General features: G+C 44.5%; 1 protein-coding gene across 6 annotated transcripts in view; it reads left to right on the top strand.

The window, feature by feature from the left end:
* Positions 1-2,473: 2,473 nt before the first annotated feature.
* GBF1 (golgi brefeldin A resistant guanine nucleotide exchange factor 1) overlaps positions 2,474-24,921 on the top strand; it is a 152,088-nt gene continuing 129,640 nt past the window's right edge. For 4 of the 6 annotated variants that reach the window (XM_019489360.2, XM_019489365.2, XM_019489364.2 and 1 more), the window contains exons 1-3: positions 2,508-2,705; positions 13,004-13,109; positions 14,433-14,499. In XM_019489360.2, the coding sequence (XP_019344905.1) occupies positions 2,698-2,705; positions 13,004-13,109; positions 14,433-14,499 (181 nt within the window). In that variant the 5' untranslated portion in view covers positions 2,508-2,697. The other 2 variants (XM_059729674.1, XM_059729675.1) reach the window with 2 other exon arrangements.

The following is a 24,921-nucleotide window of genomic DNA, read 5'->3' on the forward strand; positions in this document are numbered from 1 at the left end:
GGGTGTATTTTTGTGCTGCTTAAGCGGTGCAAAAGGAAAGGAGCAAAACCCAGGATTTGTCCCTATGTCCTTGCAAGCATCATTTATTGCCTTATTAACTTGTGCATCCCTTTGAGATAGGTCTGTGTTCTAATGTCTGTTTCATGGAACAGGAACCAGAGATACAGAAAACTATGTGACTTGCCAAAGCCAAGGAAGGAATTGATATAGGCAGCAGGAGTAGGAGCTCCTGGCTCCCTGGCCCATGCATAAGAAGATGCTAGAAAATGCTGCCTCTACAACCTTCTTAAAACAAATTATCTTCTTGCTTGTTGCAGTAATAGCTGAGAGTCTGATACTTGTAGCTCTGCAGGCGTTTACATACAGGGTGCCTCTCAAAATGTGTACGTACTTTAGCTATCAGGAATAGAGTGCTATACTGATTATCAGAGCTGACTCATTTCCTTAGAAAGCAAGAAACAGAACTTTCAGTGGACACCAGTGAAAGGTCAGAATTCCTACCACTGACATCCAGGGACCCATCACAGAGCTGAACAACAGGGCAATACACATTACACATTTTGGAGATGCTCTGTATTAGCAGAGGAGTCTAAGCTGAGACTGGTTCTCTGGCCCTGAGTTTCCAGAACCTGAATATTTTCAAAAGTTTAGGTTCTAGGTATATGTTCAACAGCTTTTAAGTTCTCTCTTTAATTTCCCAGCAGGTGATATCCAAAGTGTTTTGGGAAAAGTGGCATTTGGGCTCAGAAGGAAATGGTAACAGCTTCATTGGTAAAGTGCCCCTTAAAGCAAAGTGCACATGCACTCAAGAGGAACTAAATGTGTATAAGGCCCAATCTGCCCTTTAAGCATGACAGCTGGATGTTACAAGGTGGTAAAATTTGGTACTGTTCCCTGTCCCACTCATGCCACTTCCATGAGGCAGGTTGCCAGTACTAAGGCACGTTTTTAAAACCTTAATTTTCCATCTTATCTTTGCAGCCAGCAGCAAACTCTGCTCTTTCTGCATACCTGTTTCTTGCCCTCTTCTGGCTATCTCTGAAGATGGGAGAGAGAGGAGGTATGTACATAAAGAAGGAAGTATGGGCATGTGGGCATGGGGACTAGCACTGTCAGGATTCTGGGACCTGGAATGCATGGAGCCAAGTGCAGAAAGTTCTTGTGAAAGCAAAAGAATAGCAGGGTTAAAAGGTACTGGTTTGTCAGGGAAAGGCAGCCTGGAGAGGAGATCTTAAATAGAATAGAAGCTCATCGAGAAGAACTGAAAACAACATTGTGGTCCTGGGTTGGGAGGGAGGAAGAAATGAGAGCTCACAGAATGAGGTGGGGAAAGAGTGGGACAACAGGAAAAATAAGACATACAAGCAATAGAGATAGCTGGAAGGTAGAGGGAAAGGCGATGAAAAAAGGAAAATATAAGTGATTTTTTTTTAATAATTACAAAGGTATCTGATTTTTTTTTAATAATTACAAAGGTATCAACATTTGTACGTACAAGCAGAAGTTTGTACCTTGTGCCTTTAAATCACCATAATTATTAAAGACCTATGAGGGTGCAGAGTGCAGGGAATGGAGAGGAGAGCTGGCAGGACTGCTGGTGAACCGGGATAGAAACAGGGCAAGGACACCAGGGTTTTGCTTCCATTTACCACATCATAGGAGCAGACACATGGTGCAGTGACCAAGGAGCAGCTGATGCTTATCAAATCCATCCCCATCCTTTCAACTCAGGAGAATTTTTCCATCTGGGCATGCCCAAAGGGTAACCCAGGTGGAGGGGATGGAGCCTTCTTGAAGCCTTGGGCTATGCTCTGGCATGGATCTTCCCAGGAATTAAAAACCAATACGAACCTCTCCACCTTCTGCCTCAGATGCAAGGCACAAGCAAGCTAAGCCTGCTTCAAGCCTCCTCGAGAAGCAAAGGGAAGTCTCCTGAAACAAGACACTCCATCACACACGTTTCTCCACGGAAAGGAGATGCGCGAACAAGCACATCACAGACGTCACGTACTGTACTGTAAAGTACTGCGGTTGCGTTACGCCGAATTGCCCCGCCTACTACAGCCACTAGGGCTGTCTGCACTAGGCGTTTTGTGGGTCGCCCCGCCCACACCCGCGTAGGACCCGCCCCCACTCAAGCCCCGCCCCCTCTAGCTCCGTCCGTCCCCGCCCAGCCGCCCCATGGCTATCCTCTGGACCCACAGTGCATTGCAACTCCCCCTGCATCTCTACCATACTTGATTGGCCGTTATTGGTTGGCGTGCCCCCTCCTCTAAACTTCCCTTTTTCTACTGGTCAACAGTCCTGCCAATCCGATTTTTTTTCATACGATTGGTTCTTTTTCATCTGTCACTGGGGGTCCGCCTGCTGCACCGCCTCCCTGTCCAGAGCCGAGTTCTCATTGGGTAGCTCCGCCCATGTCACTTCAGGCTGTGTTCCGGTTGGCTCTCGGGCATGCCCGTCAGCACAGTAACCAGGCAGCGGGTTCAGGTGAGGCTGTCTCCACGTCAGTGGGAGCGGAGTGGAGCCGGTTTCTGTCGCCCGCTCCCGGCCGGACGCGGCTGTCCCGGCCCTGCACCCGCACTGCGTCTGCCGCCGCCCGGGGCGCTTCCTCCGCGGGCGCCCGGCTCGCAGCGCCGCCCCCTGCCCGCTATGTGAAGCGGCAGCCGCCTCTGGGAGCAGGCGCCGCCATTTTGGATGCGGCGGTCAGTGACGGGCGGAGCGACCCTATCGCGATGCGGTCGCGGGGCCCGGGCAGGGGCTGAGGCGGGCTCGGGCCCAAGCACCCCCCCCTGCCGCCGGGGCTTGGGTCTCCTCGCGGCTCCCCCCGCGCCCGCAAGGCGGAAGAAGCAGGGGGGGGCCGGGACAGAGCGCGGCTCGGCGCGCGGGGGGGCAGCCCGGCTGAGAGCGGGCGGGGGGCGCTCAGGGGAGGGAGGACGCAGGGCGGACCGTGGGCCGGTTCCTGTCCCGTTCCCGTGCCCCCTCGCCTACGCGATTGCAGAGGTTGCCCCTAGGAAAGCCCGTGCGAGCCACGTGGCGGGGGGCGTTGGCTAAGTCGGGTGGGACCGGGCTGCCAGGGGCCCTCAGCTTCTGGCATTTCCCGGTAACATGGAGGGAAAACGGGAGTGAAGAGCACTGCCCGCATCCAGAGCCAGCGCTGGAGGTGGAGGCATCCAGTGCTGCGGCCTTATTAAGAGCGGCACATCAACACATCCCATGTTTCAGTTTTAATAGATAGGGGGGAAAAGTTCCTTCCCCATATTCAGGCCGTGTTGCGAGTTGTCCATTTTATTCAGAGTAGACAGTTGAATCTGGTGGGAGTCGGCTTAAATTCCTGCTTCTCAGATGCTGCCCATCTCTGTGGAGGAGTCTTCCTTCTCTGGTGTCTGGGCTGCACCATAGTGTGCGACTGCTGCTTGCATCTGAGAGCTCCCCAAAGCTGCCTCGGGAATGTAACTGCTGCAGGTGGTAGTGTCAAGCTGGGTTAATAATAACCAGTGCTTTTTTGGATTCATAATAAGGTTATTTTTCTGGTTTATTTTGTCTATCCTTAGGGAACTCACCTTTAGAGGAGTTCTTTCAGCTTCCTGTTTCATGTGCTTGTGACAGTTCAGTTGTATTTATGTAACGTGTCCAAGCAGATCACACCTCGGAATCAAGGTTCACGTGCTTCCTCCGTGGTGACTGAAAGGCAAGCACAGGAGTTATCACTAGTAACTAAGTTTTTTGGTAGCTTGGCTGATTGTGAAGAAGGCAGTTCTTGTTGAGGTCTGTGGACCGAGAGGCCCCATATGCTGATGTCAGTGTAGCTGCGGTAGAACTTGTATGATGCTATCTAGTTCAGAAACTTTTCACATTGCTCCTTTCTTGTGAATGCAGCAGAGACAATCCCAGCAGGGTGCGGGGCCCCCTTCCCCATCCCACAGCACATTTAACCAGGGAGTGAAAGTCCTGGCACACCAGATACAGCTGGAACTTCTGGCCAGAACAAGTAGAGCTGTCCACCCCACCAGGTGGGCGGCTGGGCTAAACTGCAGCTGTGTGGCCTCTCTACCTGGCTCTGTGGGGCCTCCCATAGTGTGGGCCCAGAGCAGTTGCCCCAATTCGCTCCCCCACTAGGGATGGCCCTGCTCAGCAGCATTCTGTCTTTCAAAGTAGATCTCCTTCTTTGAGTGCAGCTTGAATAGTGAATATGTCCCTTTTCATGATTTCTCTTGGGTCTGATGGGTTCATTTGGGATTGGGTCTGTGGTGGTCATTAGTATTTGTTGAAGGCCAAAAATGATGTTGGAAAAAAAGCAGCTCATTTGGAGTCTGTCTGAAAGCTTAGAAGAGGTTGGTATTAGCTCGTTACATTCCAAAGCTAGTTAGTTTCCCAAAATGATTCACAGCCATTTCTCATAATAGTACCCATGACTCTTGATGCCTGTTCACAGGGAATAGGTAGTTGTGTGTGCACTTGCATATCCTGTTGGGCAGCTCTTCTTCCCTGCTGAGCAGCATAGGGTTGTGTCTAGGTGTGAGATGATGGCATATATGTTTGATTTCACGTCGCTGAAGTGTTTTCAACATATTGGGGCTTGTGATTGTTGGCAGCTACCGAATGTTGCTGAAGTTTCCCATTGGTGTAAGGATTTGGCAGACAAGAATATGTAACATTAAACCTGTGGAAAATTTCAGATCTATTCAAACTATGGCACTTAAATATAGTAGCCAGAAGTTGATACAAAAAGAAAGTAAAGAGCATGATTAAAACATAGGGTGGCATCCTGGGATGGAAAGCAAATTACTTGTTGTGGAGTATGGGGGGAGATTTTTGCTAGGTTGTTCTTGTACTTTACACAAAGGCTTTCTTTTACATATTTAATTAGCATCTAGTTTGATACTCAGGTACTGCAGTGATACAGACAATGTATGAACAGTTGGATGGATTTTTCCATCTTTTCCTCCCTGCCCACTTCCTAGCTTATTGACTTAGGCAGTCTTATGCTTCTTTCTACTTATCCTCAATGTTGGGTTCTTCTATATGGTTATGAGTCTTAACAGTTTTGCTGTTGTCTATAGGGTTCTGAAAAGTTTTAATGTGCTGCTTGTGGAAGGAGCAGGAACAGTGGAGTGGGCTGCAGATTCAAGCAGGCAGCTAAACCCTTCATCAGAAAGAAATACATGTATTTGTGCAGGATTAACTTTGTGTACAAGGAACTTGGCTGCTTAAACATAACTGAAAATAAACAGATGAAATGTTTGTGGTTTCCTAGATTTGTAAGTACAGGAAGAACCATTAGATTTCTAGTCTGACATTCTGTATAGCACAGAACATTGACTTTCACTCAATCATTCCTGTAGTAAACTCTAAAACATGTGTTGGACTAAAGCATATTTTTCAGAAAGGCATCAGTCTTGATTCAGAACCTTTAAGAAACCGTGGCTCCACTATAATAGCTTGTTCCAGTGTCCACTGTTACAAGTTCTGCAAACTTTTCCTACAGCTACCGAGTCTTGGAGGTGTCTCCAGAAGAATACAACATTTGTACTCTTGTAACCTCAGACGGTGTAACTTCAACCACTTTTCAGTAGGACAAATCTTTCACATTTTGACTTGACTGCCAATCCTGGCCAGTCTATTAAGCTCTTTAATTGCCTCTTGTGTCACCTAACAGTTGATCTGACAGTGTTTCTAGATTTTTAAACTACTTGTTCACTGCAACTTCCAAACATTACTGTAGTTCTTGTACTAGCTTTTTCTGCTACACAGAAGCAACTAGACCAGTGTTTCTCAACCTTTTGAGACTTAGGGAACCCCTTCAAAACTTTTCAAAATTTAGTGATATCCCATTTCAAAACTATTATAAATATATTAAGAACATTATGATACAAAACTTATAATTATATTATTAATTAGTCATTAATAGCTTAGATCAATATATTATATTCATCCCACTTCTACCACCATGGTGGTCAGGTGCAACTGTCACACACTGCTTCCAGAGCCAGATCAGGAAATGGCTGTGGTGGGAGTGTGTGCTCTTGCTGCAGCCCTTCCCAGTCTGAGCCTGCCCAGTGTCGCCTGAAAACAGAGGTGCAAAACTGGGATGGCTGAAGCAGAAACTGTGTGCCTGCCTTTATAATGTAATGCAGACAGGTGTGCCTTTCTGCTGCAGCTGCTTCTCAGTACGTGTCTGACTTACCTCCTGAAAAGAGGAATGCGGGCCACTGTTACCCTGAGACAGTGCAGCCGATGTGGCACCTGTGGCATGTGTACCCAATTTAGAACTACTGAGCTAGACCAAGATCAGAAGTGTAAACAGTTGTCTGTTTTGCACTCCAAACAGAGTTGAAGGTATGCAAGTGGAAAATCTATTCAGTGGGGTAGGTTGCAGGGAATGCAAATGAGGGAAACTGGGGAGAGTAGGAGGGGCTTGACACCATGTTGAGCACCACAGGGGCAGCCATAGACTGCACTTTCTGGGCAAGCTCTGTTGCACGTGCTTCCTGTCCTCTCCTCCATTCCCTACCCCACAGCTGGCTCCCAGGACCTAGCACCTAAGCAGTTCCCCCACTCAACATGCATATTCCCCCTCCCTTCCTCCCCCTGCCCTGGCCGGGGCCATGCAGGGAGTGGATTGCATCTCTGCTCCAGGCCCTTGGTCCGGCCCTGCACATCCCTACCCATGGAACCAGGGCTCTATCCCAATCCTAGTCCCATGCTGTCCCCACCCCATGATCCTGAGGTTTCTGTGAAGACCAGCTGCGAGCCACAAGAACAGGGTGCATTGCTAGGTGGGGAGCTGCCTCCAGGGCCGGGGTCTGGGATCTTGAGGTAGTGACAGCACAGGGTCAGGGCAGAGCCACGATCCACTTCTTGTATGCCTTTGCCTGCGGAACCTCCTCCTATTACAGGGGCGTCTGGGCATTAGATTGTGGCTCTGGTCCGGGCCCGGGCCCCACACTGTTAACACCCCACGACCCTGCCCTGTGATCCTGGCCTTGCCCACCCATCCTGCTCCTAAACACTGCTTCCTGCCCACCCACAGCCCCATCCCACATAGGGAGTTTTAGTGAGTTGTGTGGGGGAGGTGTGGGTGCTGACCCAGCCTATGATAACTCATCAAAATTCCCCATGTGGCTCCCAGGCCCAGATAATTGCCCACTCCTGTCCTATGGGGACTGGACAAGGTGAAAATGAACAATCTCAATAAGTCTGCTAGAATAAATCATAGTGAGTGAAATGGTTATTGCTTATGTCTTTTCCTTAAGTTTTATCCTTGGCATCTCAAAGATACTGAGTGGCAGAGGAGTTCCCCTTTCTTACTGGGTAAGGTTGTCTGTAGACTTGGAAAGAAACATTTGGATTGTGAACTCTCCAGATATGAAATGGCTAATCATGCTAGAAACTAGAAAACTTACTTAAGAAAAGGAAGCTTAGATTCTGCATGGTTTGAATAAACCAGGGTGGATGTTTTGCACCATGGCCTTAATGGGTCCTCTAGTTCAGATTTCAGCCTGGGGGAATACCAGGTGTCTCAGGTTTCTGTGCCTGCCCCTTTCTTGTATTGCTAAATGAATGGAGCCATCCTTGTTTGGAAAGGCTGAGCACTGGGGACTCTCATAGATGTTTGGGTCGGAAGGGACCTCAGTAGGTCATTGAGCTCAACCCCCTGCCTTGGGCAGGAAAGAGCACTGGGGTCAGACAACCCCAGCTAGGTGCTTATCCAGTCTCCTCTTGAAGACCCCCAATGTAGGGGAGAGCACCACCTCCCTTGGAAGCCCATTCCAGGTTCTAACAACCCTTACTGTGAAGAAGTTCTTTCTAATGTCCAATCTGAATCTGCTCTCCGTCAATTTGTGACCACCATTCCTAGTTACTCCAGGAGGTGCCCTAGTAAATAGAGCATCTCCTATTTGCTTCTGCCCTCCCCTGATGAATTTATAGGCAGCCACAGGATCACCTCAGACTACTCTTGTGAAAGTTAAAGAGATCTAGGTCCCTCAGTCTTTCCTCATAGGGCCTTGCCTGCAGGCCTCTGACCATACAAGTGGCCCTCCTCTGAACCCTCTCAAGATTCTCCACATCCCTCTTGAAGTGCAGTGCCCCAAACTGGACGCAGTACTCCAACTGTGGCCTAACCAGTGCTGCATAGAGGGGAAGCATCACCTCCTTGTACCTATTCATCATGTACCTGCTAATGCATGATAAAGTGCAGTTAGCCTTGTTGATCACTTCGTTATGCTGATGACTCATGTTCATTTTGGAGTCAGCTATGATTACAAGATCCTTTCCGCTGCTGTGCTGCTGAGAAGGTCATCCCCCAGCCTGTAAGCATGTTGATGGTTCTTTTTGCCCAGGTGCAGCACTTCGCGCTTGTCTTTGTTGAACTGCATCCTATTTCATTCTGCCCATTTTTTCCTACCTGTCCATATCTGCCTGGATCTGCTCCCTACCCTGTAGTGTGTTAACTTGCCCCATAATTTGGAATTATCTCGAATTTGGACAAGGTGCTCTCCACGCCGTCTCCCAAGTCACTGATGAAGACATTCAATAGCACCAGTCCAAGGACTGAGTCTTGCAGGACTCCATTGCCCACGTCTTTCCAGGTCAATATCAACCCGGCCATCACTACTCTCTGGGTGTGACCCCTAAGCCAGTTTGCCACCCACCTGACTGTGTAATCATCTACATCACAGCTTGTCAGTTTATTTATGAGAAGAGAATGAGATACTGTATCAAAAGTCTTCTTAAAGTCTAGGTAGATGGCATCTAACTTCACTCCTGAGTCTAAGCACTTTGTGACCTGGTCATAAAAAGAAACAAGGTTAGTCAGGCAGGATCTACCTGCAGTGAATCCATGCTGATTTCCTTTCAGCATTATTTCCTCTGCTGGGCTCCCACAAATGTGATCCTTAATGATTTTTTCCAGAGTTTTCCCAAGGATAGAGGCGAGTCTAACTGGCTTATAGTTTCCAGGTTCCTCCCTCCTCCCTTTCTTGAAAATAGGGACCATATTGGCCTTTTCCCAGTCCTCTGGGACCTGACCAGAGCACCATGAGTGCTTGAACAGCTGTGATAGTGGCTCGGCTATGACACTGGCCAATTCCTTCAGTACCCTTGGATGAAGTTCATCTGAGCCCGCTGATTTGAACACATCCAGCCCTTCCAAGTGCCCCTTCACTAAGTCTGCACTAACAGTTAGTGGGCTGGTGTCCCTCTTGTGTCTGTCTATGATCCAACTCAGAGATTTGTCTTGGTCTGTGTCTAGGAATACAGATACAAAGAACAAATTACAGAGCTTTGCTTTGCCCCCGCTCTCTGTCACCCATTGCCCTAGTTTGTCCTGTAGGGGTCCTAGGCTACCCCGGTGTCTTCCTTTTGCTCTCTATATGCCTGAAGAAAGACTTTTTGTTGTCCTTACTTTTTGTCACCAGCCTAAGTGCTAATCCTGGTCTGTCTTCCTAACTGCTTTCCTGCAAGTGCGAGTCAGGGAGGTGTACTCCTCCTTGGTAGCTACTCCCTGTTTCCACGGCCTGTAAACCTCTTTCTTTGCCCTTAGGCTTTCCTGGACTTCCCCATTCAGCCAAGAGGGCTTCTTGGCCCCTATGCCCCCTTTTATGCACAATGGGATTGTCTCCTTCTGTGCCCATAGTATTGCTCCCTTGAGGAATGACCACCCTTCCTGGACCCCCTTTTCACCAGTGCTCTTGAGCTTGAATGCCTGCACCTAGTGGGCTTGAGTTTGGTAGGATGCATTAACTGCACTTAAAATGCTAGTATCTGAGCATTCAAGCAGTAAAACATCTGCTAAGTGCCATTCTAGTGTAGCAAATTTAGGACTTTTCTAGTGGCCATTATCGCCACTTTGTATTACTTAACACGTATTGAGCTAACAGGGGCTCCATGAAAATAATACAATTGGGAGACTCCGGTGGGGTGAGGATGGGTGGTGGGGGTGGGTCTGGGACAGAGAAACAGCCCCAACATTGCACAAGAGCCTTGAATGGCCCTTGTGTCTTGCAGGGACTGTGGGTGACAACTGTTTGTTGGTCCCAGACCCCGCAGCATAGGAGCCATTCATGGCTCTGACGTGGTCCTGGGGCTGAGACCAGCAAACAGCTGGTCTTGGTCCCACCCAGCACCACACTAGCCCTACCACACCAGAATCTTTTGATCATATTACCTATGTGGAGCAGTTGGCTATTAGCTCAACATGTTAGGTAATATGATCTGGAGATACTCCTAGACCAGTGGTTTTCAACCTGTGGTCTGCAGACCTCTGGGGGTCTGCAGATTGTCTGAGGGCTCTGTGAAAGATGACTGTGATCAATTAAAAGTATATGACTACCCAGACTTACCATTCAAAGGGGTCCGCACCTCCATTCAAGCTTTCTATAGGGGTCTGCAAATGACAAAGGTTGAAAACTATTGTCCTACACAGCTTATAGCTGCGCCCCTGGTGGCTGAACCCAGGCAATGATTTAAAACAGAGCTGTCCAAATGGCAGCCCATGGGCCACATGTGTCCTGCAAGGGGTTAAGTTGCAGACCCCAGGCTTCTTCCTGGCTGATTCCCTTCCCTCCCTCTTCCCCTCCCCCCCCCCCCCACACACACACTCATTGCTCTTCCCCAGAGTCTCTGGTCTTCCTCTCCCTCCTCAGGCTGTTTTTTTCCAGGCCTGCCTGAAGGGACAGTGTGATGCAATGAGGTAAAACATTGAGTTCATGGGGTGAGCCTGGGGGCAGTGGGTGGGGAGGTGGGGGGTGTCATGGCTGTACTGTACAGCGGTGTGGGGGCAGGGTATCTGCATGGGTATGTAGTGCAGCAGGGCATTGGGGGCAAGGGCACATGGTGTAGCAGGGGCTTGTCTACAAGGTATGCAGTCTGCCTGGTATGCGGCCCCGGCTGCTTCAAAGTTGGACCACCCTGCTTTAAAAGTTGTCCGAGCCATTGGTTCATGGTATATATCATGTGATTACTTGTCTTCCACATGTTTGATCTGTGTGCTGTGTGTTTTGGTATTTCTACATTAGTTGTCATTTCAGGTTTTTGGCAGACTGAGACATTACTACATTAGTTTACAGCCTCAAGGTGATCCTTATAATGATAAGAGCAAAAATAAAACTTCTAAAAAAGGAAAGTTTAGGTTCTGCACAACTTGTATATACCATGCTGTCTCCAAAAGTGCATCAGATAGACCATATACTTGGAACCTCTGACTTCCAGTGTAGAGAAATTGAAAAGATTGGGATTTCTGAGAAAAGAGATTAGCAAAATGGGAATATGATAGACTCTCAGAATAACAAATGGTAAACTGGTAGTTTACCTCTTGTAATATCAGGACAAAGCAAGCATGATGAACTCATGATATACTCAAAATAGCGGTAAAAAGAATTATTTAGTAACTCGGGGCTAACGTGGATTTTATTGCCCTAAGGTACTGAAGAAGACTGGACGAACTTAAAAGATTATGCATATGGATAAGTAGGATAAGACATCCACAATCCACAATTACATAGTGTAAGATCAAATAAGGGTATGAAGCTTTGTACTTCAGGACATAAGCAAAACCTGAGTTTTGGTGCGTGTTTTTTCTGGAATATCTAGTACCAGTCACTTTCACATAAGATGCTGAGTGTGATAAACTGTTGATCTGCCTAATCTGATATGGCAATGCCCCTGTATTCATAGCTCTGCTATTAACTTGTTCTATAACATTTAGGAAGTCACTCAATATATTTAATTATCCCTTATCTGTCAGTGGTATAGCTAATTATAGAGTTCATCAAATTGCAGACACTGTAAACTCATGGAATTTGTCACTTTCTTCTGATTGGGCAGATTATGACAGTATTTTACTTTTGCAAAATTATGTCTCTCTAAAGCAAGATAGGCTTTTCCTGACTCCTGAATATGAGTGCCTTTGCATGTTTAGTTACTTAGTGTGGTTTAGTGTCTACAGGATTCTTGTTCCAGGTTTACACATGTGTGAATGTGACTGAAACTTTGGATGACTATACCAAAACTACTTTCACCTCTTCCTTTGGTAGCTAGTTGCACCTCCACTGATGTTCTCATGTTCAGTGCTGCCTCTATTTCTCCTCTGTTTCTTTGTTAATGCTCAGATTTACTTCTCTTCTCAGAGTCTCATCCTGTTGTAGAAGTTCTGCTGCCATCTCAAACTCAACTGTTTTCAAATATAACTCCTCTCTCTTTTTTCCTTTCCGTTTTTCTGTAAGTTTTCATTGTTACCATCACACTTTCTAGTCTTCCTTGTTTTGTTACATGATGTTCTCTGATATTAGTCTACCTGTTCTTGTTTTTCATAGGCATAATCAGTTTGCTTGTTCCTTTCCATGCCTGTTTCTCTATTTTTGTCAAGGTCTGGGTCACCTCTAGCACTGATATCTATAAGACTGCCCTGCCTACTCCCTGCTGCTTTGTTTCTGTCTGTTGCTACAGCCTTAAAGTGCTGCTGCTCCAACCATATACATAATACTTTCCCTCTTCTGCTTTCTATCTCAGTACATTGAATTATAGCTTTGAATTGAATGCTTTTGCATTCAGTGCCCTGTACTGCATCAGGCTAATCTGGTCTTCATCTCTGCTTTTATCTGCTCTCACTCTTCCTCCCATTGTGTACAGTTGGTACACTTGTTCATACAAATACCTTGGATTCTGCTGTAATACTTTGTTTCCTTGCTTAAATGTCCAGGGAAAGAAGAGAAGGCATGGGGCTCCCTTCTTCTGTTTGTTATAACATGACATACATTCAATAACTAGTTGCTTTTGAATGCTTTTCTTATGGAAAAGTGAAGCCTTTATCTCATGGTAGAGTTGTCTGTTTTCACGCACAAAACAAGATAATATTCCTAAATGGTTCTACTGGGAAGTCTCCTTTAGCTAACATATGGTCTAAAAATATTTGTTGCTACAGGCTCCTTCCCTGACCTGGGCCAGATTGAAGGTACTTATTTTGGACAACTGATTATTAATGGATTCTCTTTCTTCTTAGGACTGTCAGGATGGTGGATAAGAATATTTACATTGTTCAAGGTGAAATCAATACAGTGGTGGGTGCCATAAAGCGCAATGCCCGATGGAGCACCCATACTCATTTGGTAAGTGTGCTTGAATAGGCAATATCTGTGTGTGGCATTGTGATTGCAGAAACTGTTCCCTTCAGGAGATTCAATCTGTTCCCTTCCTTCATAACAAGGCACCCTATAATAGCTTTCTAGGTAACATTGGAATAATTTGCCATGGTATATTATTCTAAGCAGCTTTGACCTTTTAACTGTGTGCTCTTGTAAGCAAATGTGTAATATTAGCTGGTGTTGAGATTTGAAGTTGGAAATCTGTTGCCCCCCTGAGTTAAGAAGCAACTGACCTGGGGATATTATTAAATACCCTCGCATTCACCTTACCACTTTATTCAGGCCTGTCTGGGAATAACCTTGGATGTCACAGGGAGTTGGAAAGTGTTGTCTCTTTCATTTCAGCATGAGTTTTATATGTATTTTTGTCTTACTGCCTGTGATAGTCATACAATCTGAAAAGCCAGGAAGGGAAAGTTTGGGGAACCGAGTAAGCTAATGTACAGGGTATCTTTCACTCTTTGTGGTACAGGGGCTGTTTTAGGGCTGTCATGTGCCTTTAAACTATTCTGTTGGCTGAAACAAGATAATAGGTCAAATCTGATTTGTTAAAGGCACTAATGCAACATTTGTAGGTCATATGATGTCTCAGCCAGCTTGGATGGTTTATCCATACAACAGTGTAATTAATGTGTATCTGTGGCACACTGCAAAATGGCACATGAAACACAGATGGCTCTAATCCAACACAAATGGCTTCAATCTGTCAAAGGGCAGGGCTCTTTTCCCTTCTAACAAGCATTCCTTCATTAGTGTGGGGTGCCTCCCAGTGGGAGGTGTGACTACATATGCACACAGCTCTGAGGAAACACTGTTTGTGACGAATTGGAAATAGACAAAAAATAAAGAGTGCAGTGAATCTTATAATTTTGTCACACTGGGTCTTTCTTCAAATTATTGTAATAGTGCCAACTATCACTTGTAGTTCTCTTCCTGCTTTAAATTGTTCTGAAGATTAAATTGGTTTATAAGGATTTGTTATGGGTGTTAAATGTGGCATAAAATAGATCTACTCTGAATTTTATGGAGCAGTGGAAGGCAAGCCAGAAGTACTTCTAAGGATAGATAGCCCCAAAGAGAATGACCAGAGAAAGTTTGCAACATAAATGCATCCTTTTGTTCTTGATGGACTTGAGGGGGACTAAAATAAATTAATTTAACCTACTTACCATCCCCTCTTTAGTTTCTATTGAAAAGGTAAAACCTTTGTGGACCCTTTTTTTAGTGTATGCCTTTAGGAATTTACTGAACTCATTAATGACATTCTTTGTGTGTGCAAACATGTAGGATGAAGAACGGGATCCCCTGCTGCACAGCTTTAGCCTCTTGAAAGAAGTCCTAAATAATATAACAGGTAAGCTCACATGTATATCCAACAGAATGTGTAAATGTGGTGTATCTTGGTGCCCATGCATGAAGTGACATTTTTTGGTCACGTGCTTTTTATGTAAAGAACATATACTGTGTGTGAAAGCACAAGTAATGTATATACTTATTCAGTGCATAAGTGGAAGTAATGACTTTTGTCTATACACATGCATGTGCCATTCCCTGTACAACTGCATGCCATTGATCTGCTTCTACCAGTCACATAAACATCCTGTCTATATTGTTAGATTTTCATCTATCTGAAAAATTTTGGTGAATTGTGTATTTGCTTGTCCTAAGTACTGGTATTGTTTTTACACTTTAACATTGGCTGCACAGTCCCTGGGAAATGTTGTCTTGTATACTCTGAACCTCTGGCCCATAACGTTGCCTCTGTCCATAGTTTTCATAATACTTTATACTTACTTTTGCATTCTATTAAAACCTTTCCTGTCTCTGCTTTCAGCCTGATTTCTCTCTACAGTGTAACACAGTTTGTAGTATTACATTGAATCAATGCATGGAGAAATTTCAGCCTTCTGTTCAAGCTCCAGTATGTATTTTGTTTATGTCATCAGGGTCATGAATGATGGGAAAATACTGTTTGGAAAGCAGCCTCCTACTATCTTATTTCTCCCATCTCTTTGACTTGTCAGTTTGGTCACCTGCTGTCAGATACTAATGAAAACCAGCCTGCAATTTCCATACAAATCTCTTGGGCTCAGAAATGAAACTCTTTGTTAGGTGCCAAGGCTGTGCTGAAGGGAGGCAGGCTTGTCTTCTAGGGCAGCAGCTGTGACAGATGTTCTTGCAATGATTGGTAGGCCTTCACTGTTGTTCAACACACTTTTTAGATGTGAAGTTACATGGAGTATTTTTCCCCTTAGTTTATGAGGGGACCTGTATGTTACTATGCTACGTAGAAATCATAGCCTATTATGATTGGTTTGAATTTAATATCACATCTTACGCACACACTAAATTGTCCAGCACCCTTGTGTAGTATGGACCCTTGATAATTTCCTCCAAAAAAAAAAAGAAGCCTTCTCTGGTACATTGGGTATGGCTGTTTTACTCTGTTCTAGAAGCAAGGGTTTTTTTGTTTTGGTGGTATCTCTTGTTGGATCAACAGTATAGTTAGAACAGATGTTAGACAAAGCATCCTTTTTCATGTCTTTATGGCAACAACAACATTCCAAACCCTACTTACTCTATGCTGGACATGTGTTAGAGGGAAAGCCTTGTGCCAAAGTCTGTGTTGCATTGCTAGATCCTATGAGATCTCAGTGTTTCATGGCTGAACAGAACACAGGGAAACACACTTTTATATATTATGCAGTGATGCTCCTTGAATTCCTGTGCACCAGCACTAACTGTTCAACAGCACAAACAGTTCAGCTCATTTAAGGTCATCTCTGTACTTTCCCACTTGTTGGCCATGCCCACTGCCCTGTAGGTGCTGAGCTGGGAATTATGTAACAGTAGTGTTTGTTAAAACCCCAGGAGCACTATCTGCTGGCGCTGGAGAGAGGTTATTGGAGTGTATGGCAGCCAAGAGCCGTAATTCCTTCCTTTTTTCCTATCTAGCTGCAGGTTCTTCTCCATGCCAAGGGAATGTTCCTTGGCTTTAAATGGGAATCTCATATCAGATTATAGTACTTTCTCTCTAGATAGGTAGTTTTTTCACAGTATACTTCTGGGCACTTTCTTGATCTGGGGCACTATCTCTGGCCCCAAGATCCTTAGGAGATTGTGTTTTAGGGGTTTCTACCTCTGTTATTCTTTGCCCAGAGTACCTGTGCCCTACCTTTGAAGTGCCTTGGGAGGGACTGTTCCCTGGATTTCTTTATGTCTAGCATCTGAAAGGACAGGCTTGCTTCAGGCATCCCTTGGTTGTAAGAACCAAGCTGTTGGAGTGGTGTTGTAGCTGTCATGGTCAAGGAAATATGTGAGAGGCAAGCATATTTTTTTAAGGTATTGTCTCTTATTGGACCTTATTAATGCTGTGGTTTTCTCTTGAAGGAGACTGGGATTCCTTCTGCAGTGGGCTTCCAGAAGGTCTTCCCTGAACTTGGCAGGGTGAAAGATATAGACAAATAAATGTGTTAAGCAATAGCAAGTCAATTGGAGGTTCATGATTCTACTTTCAAGTAACACAGTGTAAGCATGCTCATTAGCTTACTAGCCAATGAGCACTTACGGTTAGAGCTCTCTGGAATGACTGCAACCAAACTATCTGCTTATGGCATAGAGAATTCCATGTGCTGAGCAATCCAGGAGCATCCTGTGAACTCCAGGATCATTATGTGAATATGGCCTAGTGGTTGTCCGTGTTGTGTGTGACAGGAGAGCATTGTTTCCAAAGCATGGTGCTGTTGTAAGCAGGCAATTTCATCCCTGTGACTGCTCTTTATAAATTAAGTTCTTGGAATAGGAGGCAGATGAGGTGTCTAATCTTTTAGCTTTGGGCATGCAAGGATACTCAAGCAATATCTTGTAACATTGTGGAGCCTGCTGGATGATGTCCACTCTGCTGAGCCCTCCATCTTCCAGTGTGAGGCCTGAGCTTAGTTCTTGCCTAAACCTTGCTTTCATGTCTCTTTCATTAACTCATGGAAGCACATAGCTTTTGTATTTAAATTTATTCAAGCTGTAATCTTTGACATTTGAGTTAGCTTTTAGTACAGTTTTGCATTTATAGTAATATATATTATGTATTTTCTCAATCCCCCAAGAATCCATTTTAATCTGTTCCGGATGCAAATTTCAGGCTGCCTTGTCCCATCTCCCTTCTTTCTCTCTCTTTCCCCTCCCCCCCATGGAACATGTTTGATCAGGTGTGGCAGGAATATCCACTGTCAAGCTGCGCCCTTTATATTAGTCAATATTATCCTTCCTTCCCTCCCACTCCCTTCGATCTCCTCTGGGCTTTACCAGTTGATTTATAATTTTGGAATTCTCATCGGAGTCTGTAATACAGTTTGTTCATTATTTAACCAAAACCTGTTTAATGAGCAGAGAGAGGCAATGTAAATGTTAGGCATGTTGCAGTGGAGTACCTTTTGTTCTCCTCTGAGCTGGTGGGTATTTAACTCTGTCATGACTGTAATGCTTAAGTACCCTGGTCAGGGGTATAAAGATGCACTGTACTGCCTCCTACAGCTAAAGATTTTCATTTCAAAGGGTTGCCCTTCAGGGGTAAGTAAAATGCATAATAACATTAAGTCAACAAAAATAGTTAAATCTTTGCCTGTTTTATTTGTGGTAGCCCATCTGTTCCTGAGGTGACCAGTTTCAGATGGAACAGTGTCTAGGTAGACTTTAGGTGGCAGCATCTCTAGAAGTCCTCCTTGATCATTTGTGAAATGGGAAATAGAATTTGTTGGTGTTGGCAGGGGGGGTGTTCCCCTGAAGTCTGTAAGTTCTTCTGTGAATGATCTGCATGCTCTTTGGACTGATTCTCTGTGGTCAGTGCTCTGGTGCTGAAACATGAATTCTCTGGTAATTTCATTTATGTTTTCGAAAAGCTTCATTTAAATGTTAATATTTGAGAGCGAATAAAAGAGAACCTGAGGTGTTTGCACTATTCCATTTTATGCTGTTCTTGTGCTTCAGTTTTAATTTTTGGTGTTCGGTGTGTCAGATTTTTGTGGTGGTGCCCAAGTCTATCAAAAGAAGTGGGAGGGAAACTAATGGTTTTGGAAGTGTGGGAAAGTGTCATTCAGGGCTTTTGACATGTGAGGAAATGTGAGTGGCAGTTCACCGTAAGATAAATCAGCTAAATATTTCTACTAAAATTGCCAACAAAATATTAATGCTCATATAAATCCTTGTCTGTGTTAGAACCTTGAGTTTTCTAGGTACTGCAGCCATAATCAAGGTCTCTGTCCTGAACCAGTAATCATGTAAACAGTGACATATGGCTGCTTCATGCTAACAAAATTAAAAGCAAGCTATGCACTAGAAGAGTGTTAGAGTGCATGTCAGCCCTGGTATTGACAAGGCTTCTGAGTGCTGTACCACAACTGAAATTAGATCTGCCTTGGTAAATTTTGTGTCCAGATTCTGAACCCTTGTTTACACTATGGTTCTTGCATATTCTAACATGGGTTCAGCTCAGCTAGTGGAGGCTTTTCTTTGAAATCCCAAAGACAACTTAAGGTCTTGTCTGCATTGGGGAGACGTAAAAATTAAAACCCTGAGCTGAGTAGAACAGTGCACTCACTTAAGAACTGTGGTGTCCAGCTGCCAGTATTTGTCACTGGGTTGATTCAGGGTTGTCTGTATGAAAAGGTTTTTCACAACTGCAGTGAGTTGGAAATGGAATCGTTAAAACACATTCTTAGATTTGTGTACAATTTCTTTTAGCAAGATTTTAATTATTCTGCAACTTCTGTGTATGTTGAAGTTGTTGACTCTTGTGATAGGTGTGACATCTGTGCAGAGTCAGAGCAGGAGCTTCTGTATTATGTTTTCTCTGTTTAAATGAAGCATGATTTCCCCTAGTAATGGTATTGTCTTTGATCTACAGGAGTAGCTATAGGCCTTCAAGGAAAATTGAATGTTAAAGCTTTGCTTGTCCCTATGCTTTGTTTAGCCCCTCCAAAATCAAAGTAAGCCAAGATCTTCATGACCTGACTTGCTGCCCATGTTTGAGCACCACTGATCAGCATTTTTGATACCTCAGGCCCAATCCCACATGTAGGGTTGGTTTGTGGGTTTGATCCAGCCCAGGGTCTGCACATGTGGTTGGTCAGTGGGTCCGATCTGGCATCCCAGCCTGGCCCTTTGGATTAGATCTCACCCTGCTTGCTGTCGATATTCAATACATGAAGTCATGTTATCTGAACCATGAGGTTCCCCATGGGGGAGCGGTGGCAGTGTTAATTGCTACGGCACTGGGAACACTAATGGAGTGGATGATGCCTTTAGGAGAGAAATTGACTCCGTGCACCTCCGATACCCTGAAGAACTGTGCGCATGTCAGCGCTAAAGTGAGAGAAGCAGGTGCCTATAGAAAGTGTGTATGTCAAGAGTCTATTTACATCATATTTTTACTGGGTAAACACACCTGTGAAGAGGTGCCTGTGTGGATTTTAGGTCCAGGAGTGTTGTGGTGGGAGGTGTGAGTTATTCTCTGGGGATTCAAACAGAGGCAGTAAATAAACTATAAGAAGCACTCTTGCCTTCATGCACATTCATGACGTTTTAAATGAATGCGTGTCTGAGTTCAGAAGAATCACTTAATAGCTTATTTCAGGGAAGGTATTGAAAAATATCTATTTTCAGAGGTTTAGCTGGGTGCAGTTAAGAGCTGTTGAAAAGTCAAAGGACTGTAACCATAAAAACCCTTTTCCCAGTATATTGTGCTAATCTAGTAGATTTGTGGTCATAGCCCTCAGTTTTCTGGTTCTGAAACTTGACTGCACGCTCATTTCTCATTGCAACTCATAAATGCCTACATGTGAGGGGAAGATCAGAGAGGTACATGTCAAACAATGTAGGAATCTTATTTTGGTTCAGAATGAATTTCACAATGCTTTCTATAATGTCAGCTTCAGTAAAAGTAGGGTATGTAGATCTGTGCCATAAATTATTTTTATATCTGATACAGCAGGAGGATTGTAAAACAGAAAATGGGCAGCTACCTGTAGCATGTTGGAAGTGATAGATATTGGCAAGAGAGACCCTGGTAGGAGTTAGGCAATTAGGTCACATGACTACATGAATGGTCTCTCCTAGGGCCTTGCTGCGTTTTTGATGTTGTGGCTTCAGTCTGTAGTTACAAGCGAGTTCTCATTCTGTTACTGTTTTAAAGCTTGACCTTCCACTGAAGGTGACTGGACTTCTTTCTGAATGACAGGTCTCTGTTAACCTGTGAGCTGGGGTGCTTTTCTCTTTATTTGTATTAAACTTCTGTACTAGAGTATTTGGAGTATGGGTTCTAAAGTACCAGTGAAGCCCCAGCCATTTACTTTTTTTTATGTCCATTTCAGGAGGGAAGCTCCATTAGAGTGGTTTGTTGATGAGTGCAGTCATTTAGCTATTGAGGGTTTTCCTCAAGTGAAAACTGACTTGCTTTTTTGAGTAGCAGGGGATAAGACATGTTAACCCTGGAAGATGGAAGATGAAAAGCTGTTTTGAAAAGGGGCCCTGGTTAGTCCTTTGCTTTGTTTTATATTTTGTGTAGAAATTTTAAAGGGAATGCTAAGAATGTAAAGATAAGTACTTGAAAGTCAGGTAATACCTTCTCTTAATTCTGCCCACTTTGGATGGTAGTACAGTTTAGTCTGTTACTAAGTCCCTGCAGTACAGCAGAGAGGGGTGGTTCTTTCGTGTGTTTCTACATATTTTTGGGTTACCTTGTAATTGAAAATATATCATTCAGGGTTGTCACATGTACCTGCTACAAGCTGGGTCCAGCCCATATGATATTACTTGATGTATTTAGCAGTAGTTGCTTACGTTTAAAAATATGTTTCGAGTCGAAACGGTTAGAAATAATTGTCTAAATACCCATTCAGTTTAGTCCAAGAATGTCTTGAAGAGATCTGAGCTCCCATGTCGCCATGGAGCAAGCATCAGCTAGCAAATGGAATGGGGATGAGCCTGGAAAAGACGCTTCTGGAAACTGTTGTAGGAAAGAAAAAAAATGCAAAGAAGGAAGCAAATAATGGAAAAATAATGGTAAAAGAAAGGGAGTGGGGGGGGAGTAACAAAGTGATGGCCCAAAGGTGGTGCATATCTTCTTGCTCAGTGATATTGAATGAGACAAAGTACTTAATGGTAAGTCAAAGTTTGCATACTGTGTAAAGCCCACATATTTCACTCCTGACTCTCTCTCTCTCTTTTTTTTTTTTTTGGCAAACATCCCACTGCTGTCAGTGAACATTTTGCTGTGAATACAGTAGGGTAATCTAAACTAATCTAATCTGCCAGCCCACAGAGCATAACGAAAAGTGGAATTTTGTTCCATCTACCAAAGGAGTTTGACAATTTTGATGTAGAAGAGTTAGAGACAGATCCAGAGAAGTTAATAGATGTAAAATGTGTGGGTGTTAATCCTTGTGCCACATTGTAAATATTCTGTGGATTGCAGGCTTGCAGCTGAATCACTCTCTGCTTTATGGCGTGGGTCTGTGGAAAGATTTCACTGTTTGATAGTGTCACTTCTGTAGCATCCAGATGAGAGTACCCTACTTACAGGAAAAGTGGGAGCAGTGCTAGTAATTCATGGTGCCCTCTCCCCTGAGAGGGAAATACTTTTCAGTGTTCTTAATTACTTGACCACATTACACTCCCTTCTTCCTTCTTTGCTATACAGGATGGATGTAGCTCAGAATACAAATGAGGGTTGCAAAGTGAAGCAGGCTGTTGTCTGGGTGATCCCTGTATCATTTTTTGCAAAGGTGCAGTTACTGTAATGAATAATGCCAATGGTTGCAGCAGGACAGAATGGTGGTGTGGTTAAAGCAATAGTATATCGCACTGGGGAATTGCATTCTGTCCCTGCCTGTGTCTCTGACCTCCTATGTGAGCAAATTGCAGAACAGACTCTTCACAGGGGGCCCTAACTGTATTCCTTGTTTTCTGAGTAGCCAACCTGAAACACCTGGGGTCTGGCTTTTAGAAATGTTGAGCACTTGCAGTTCCACCTGAGGTCAGTAAAGACTGCTTGAATGTGTGAAAAGCCATTCAACTGCTAAGTCCTTTTGGGAACACAAGATCTTGAGTGTCACAGGTAGGGTACCCACAACTTATGTCACACTTGTCAAGTGTCCACTATTTTCTCCCCATCTTTCAGATGGAGAATTCCCTTCCTACCTCATGAAGGCATTATGAATTTATCTACCTTAATGCTATTGAAGCTCTCTAAGCTATAGTGAGCACCAAAAAGAAAAAGCTCCTTAAGAAAAACACTTGGTCCTTAGTGCAGAATTTGAAAGGCATGTGGCATGAGCCATATCAAATGATGCAGATAAACAGATCCATTGGGTTGCAGCTCATTTAGTGAGTGCTTCTATCCTATGCACTGAGGTAGGACTCCTCTGGGAAAAATAGTTTAAACAGTGCAAGATTATGTAAACAAAGAATGATTGTACAAAGAGGTGAACTCAGGTTGTACGGGCTGCCTTCCACTGGGCCTTTTCTAACTTGTGCTTTTGACTTGCCAGTCTGTCGTTATTTTAATGTAGGTTTTTATTTGATGTAATTAAGAGTGGTGGCTGTGGGTTAACCCTGCTGTCTCTTGCTTCTCCATTTAAGCATGCCTAATGTCTGGCAGGTATAGGCAGGAGGTGGTGCTGTTGGAAGGGGGTTGCTTCCTGCCGTCTAGTCCCTAGGGGCCCTCTGGATTTAGATGGACAAGCACTCCTGCCTGTTTCTTGGCAGCGTTCCCACAGTGTGCTTGTTCTGTAACACCAGCCTTCTGTTACCATGATAGGACTGGCCTCTGAAGAGCTGCCACATGTGCACAGCAAGCAACTGACCCTCCCTTGTTCCACGCTTGTTGAGCGATTACTTGCCCACTTGTTGGGCACTCCATTATTTCCTTCAGTTACTGCTTCTTTGTGAAGGGGGGCCGTAAAGGAAATGGCCTAATGTACAGTACATTAGAAGGCAATAAATTGCAGTTTGATTTGGTAGAAAGGCAGTGCCAGATGTGCTGCTGAAGTAAAGGTTCCTCTCAGATCATCAGTGGAGGGTTTATTTCAGGTGTTTGTGACCATTCTGTCTTTGTCTTGATCACTTGAGGCTGATGTTAAATGGGACTTGGGTTGATTAGGAGGCTTCAGGGGGAAACCTATGATGCTCTAGAAGTAGAAACATTAATGAAATTGCCTAATATTTGAATAGGGGTTCATTGAATACATAACTCTCCCCTTGTAATTTCAACTCTGCCTCCTCCCCCCCCCTTCCCTAAATATTCAAAGATAACTAGTTTGAGAAGAAACACTTCTGTCAGGTAACACAGGTAAGGATTTTCTGCAGGTACATCTCTGTATTAACAGAAATGGACATAGTATATTCAATACAGCCCAGAAGTTGTAGTCAAGATTTTTTCCCTGTTTGTGCCACATTCCATACCAACATACAGAGGTCATAGCTTAAAAAAGATGGAAGCAGAGAGAAATGGTTAAATATATGAAATTCTTATACATGCTCAGAATTTGTAATGGTTAATCCTATTAGCCCCTAAACTTAGCTGTCATTGCCTCATCCCTAACATGGACTGAAACAGGAAGTGGGTTTGGAGGAGGGATTTGAAAGGAAAAGGTAAGGGGATTAATGACCAGTCCAAGGAGAGTGATCCATGTTCAAAGGCAGCCTGAAAGAAAGTGTTGAGATAGGATGTTGTCCCTACATCACTACTAATGTATTACCTAAGACAAGAGCAAGCTAGCAGGGAGGGCAGAAATGGGAAAAGACTCAGAGGTGAGTTGAAAGCCAGCTGGATGTAAAGAGCCAAGAGATCATTAATTAAACAGATGGAAGTAGATTTTCACAAGACTTTTTGCCCGTCTGTTGTCCAAGTCTGCAATTATAGCCTGGGAATGGCAGGGCCCAAAGAGATTTCTTTCCAGAGAATACCAGACCTCCTCAGGATGAGTTTGTAAACACTTCCTGGCTTGATTGTCTATTTCATTTGCATAATTTTCAGGCCACAGATCACAAGGAACCCACCTGAGTTGTGTCTAGGAAGCAGGCAGCTGGATGATGATTTTCTAACTGCATCCCAGCTGGTGAAAGGATAACTTGTATCTCCAACAAACTGCCTCTCTTGCAGGAGTTCCAAGTGGTGCACAGAATGGCAGGTCTTGGGCACATCTTGCACTTTGTAATGTGGTTTAAAGGTGGGGACTGATGGTGCAGTATGATAGGGGTGACTATTGGTGGAAGAGAGGCGATTCTGATGGGCAGTGCAGCATTAGGGCAGACAAATGGGAGGTACACTGATATTTTTCCAGTGCTCCTACAGATATCTGTTGGGAAATGGCATTAGGGAATACACACACAGTCTGTGGCTGTGTTAATACGGTAAGGAGCAGTAAGCCTTGAATTAGATGCTGCATGTAACTAACATAGGGGCCCTAGATGAGGGATGTTAAAGATCCATGTAACTGTTTCACATGAACCAGTAGGCTCCTGGAAGGGCTAGGAATTCAGAGGAGGGCAAGTGGGGTCAGGGCCCACCACTAAATTCCTGTGTATAGAGCCCTGTTGGGGATGCAAGGAGCCCTGTGGTCTGGATCTGGCTGGAGGTTGGGGCGGGGGGAGGTGTGCCAGTTGAGCTTGACATCCATGCAGTAGGTAAATACACTGAAATGGAAAAGTGCATGGAATAAAATACATTTCTACCTGAGCACTTGATATACATTTTTTGAGTTTAAACTGCAGAACCTTGGGA

The sequence above is a fragment of the Alligator mississippiensis genome, chromosome 6 (genome assembly GCF_030867095.1).
Source record: "Alligator mississippiensis isolate rAllMis1 chromosome 6, rAllMis1, whole genome shotgun sequence".
Lineage (NCBI taxonomy): Eukaryota > Metazoa > Chordata > Crocodylia > Alligatoridae > Alligator > Alligator mississippiensis.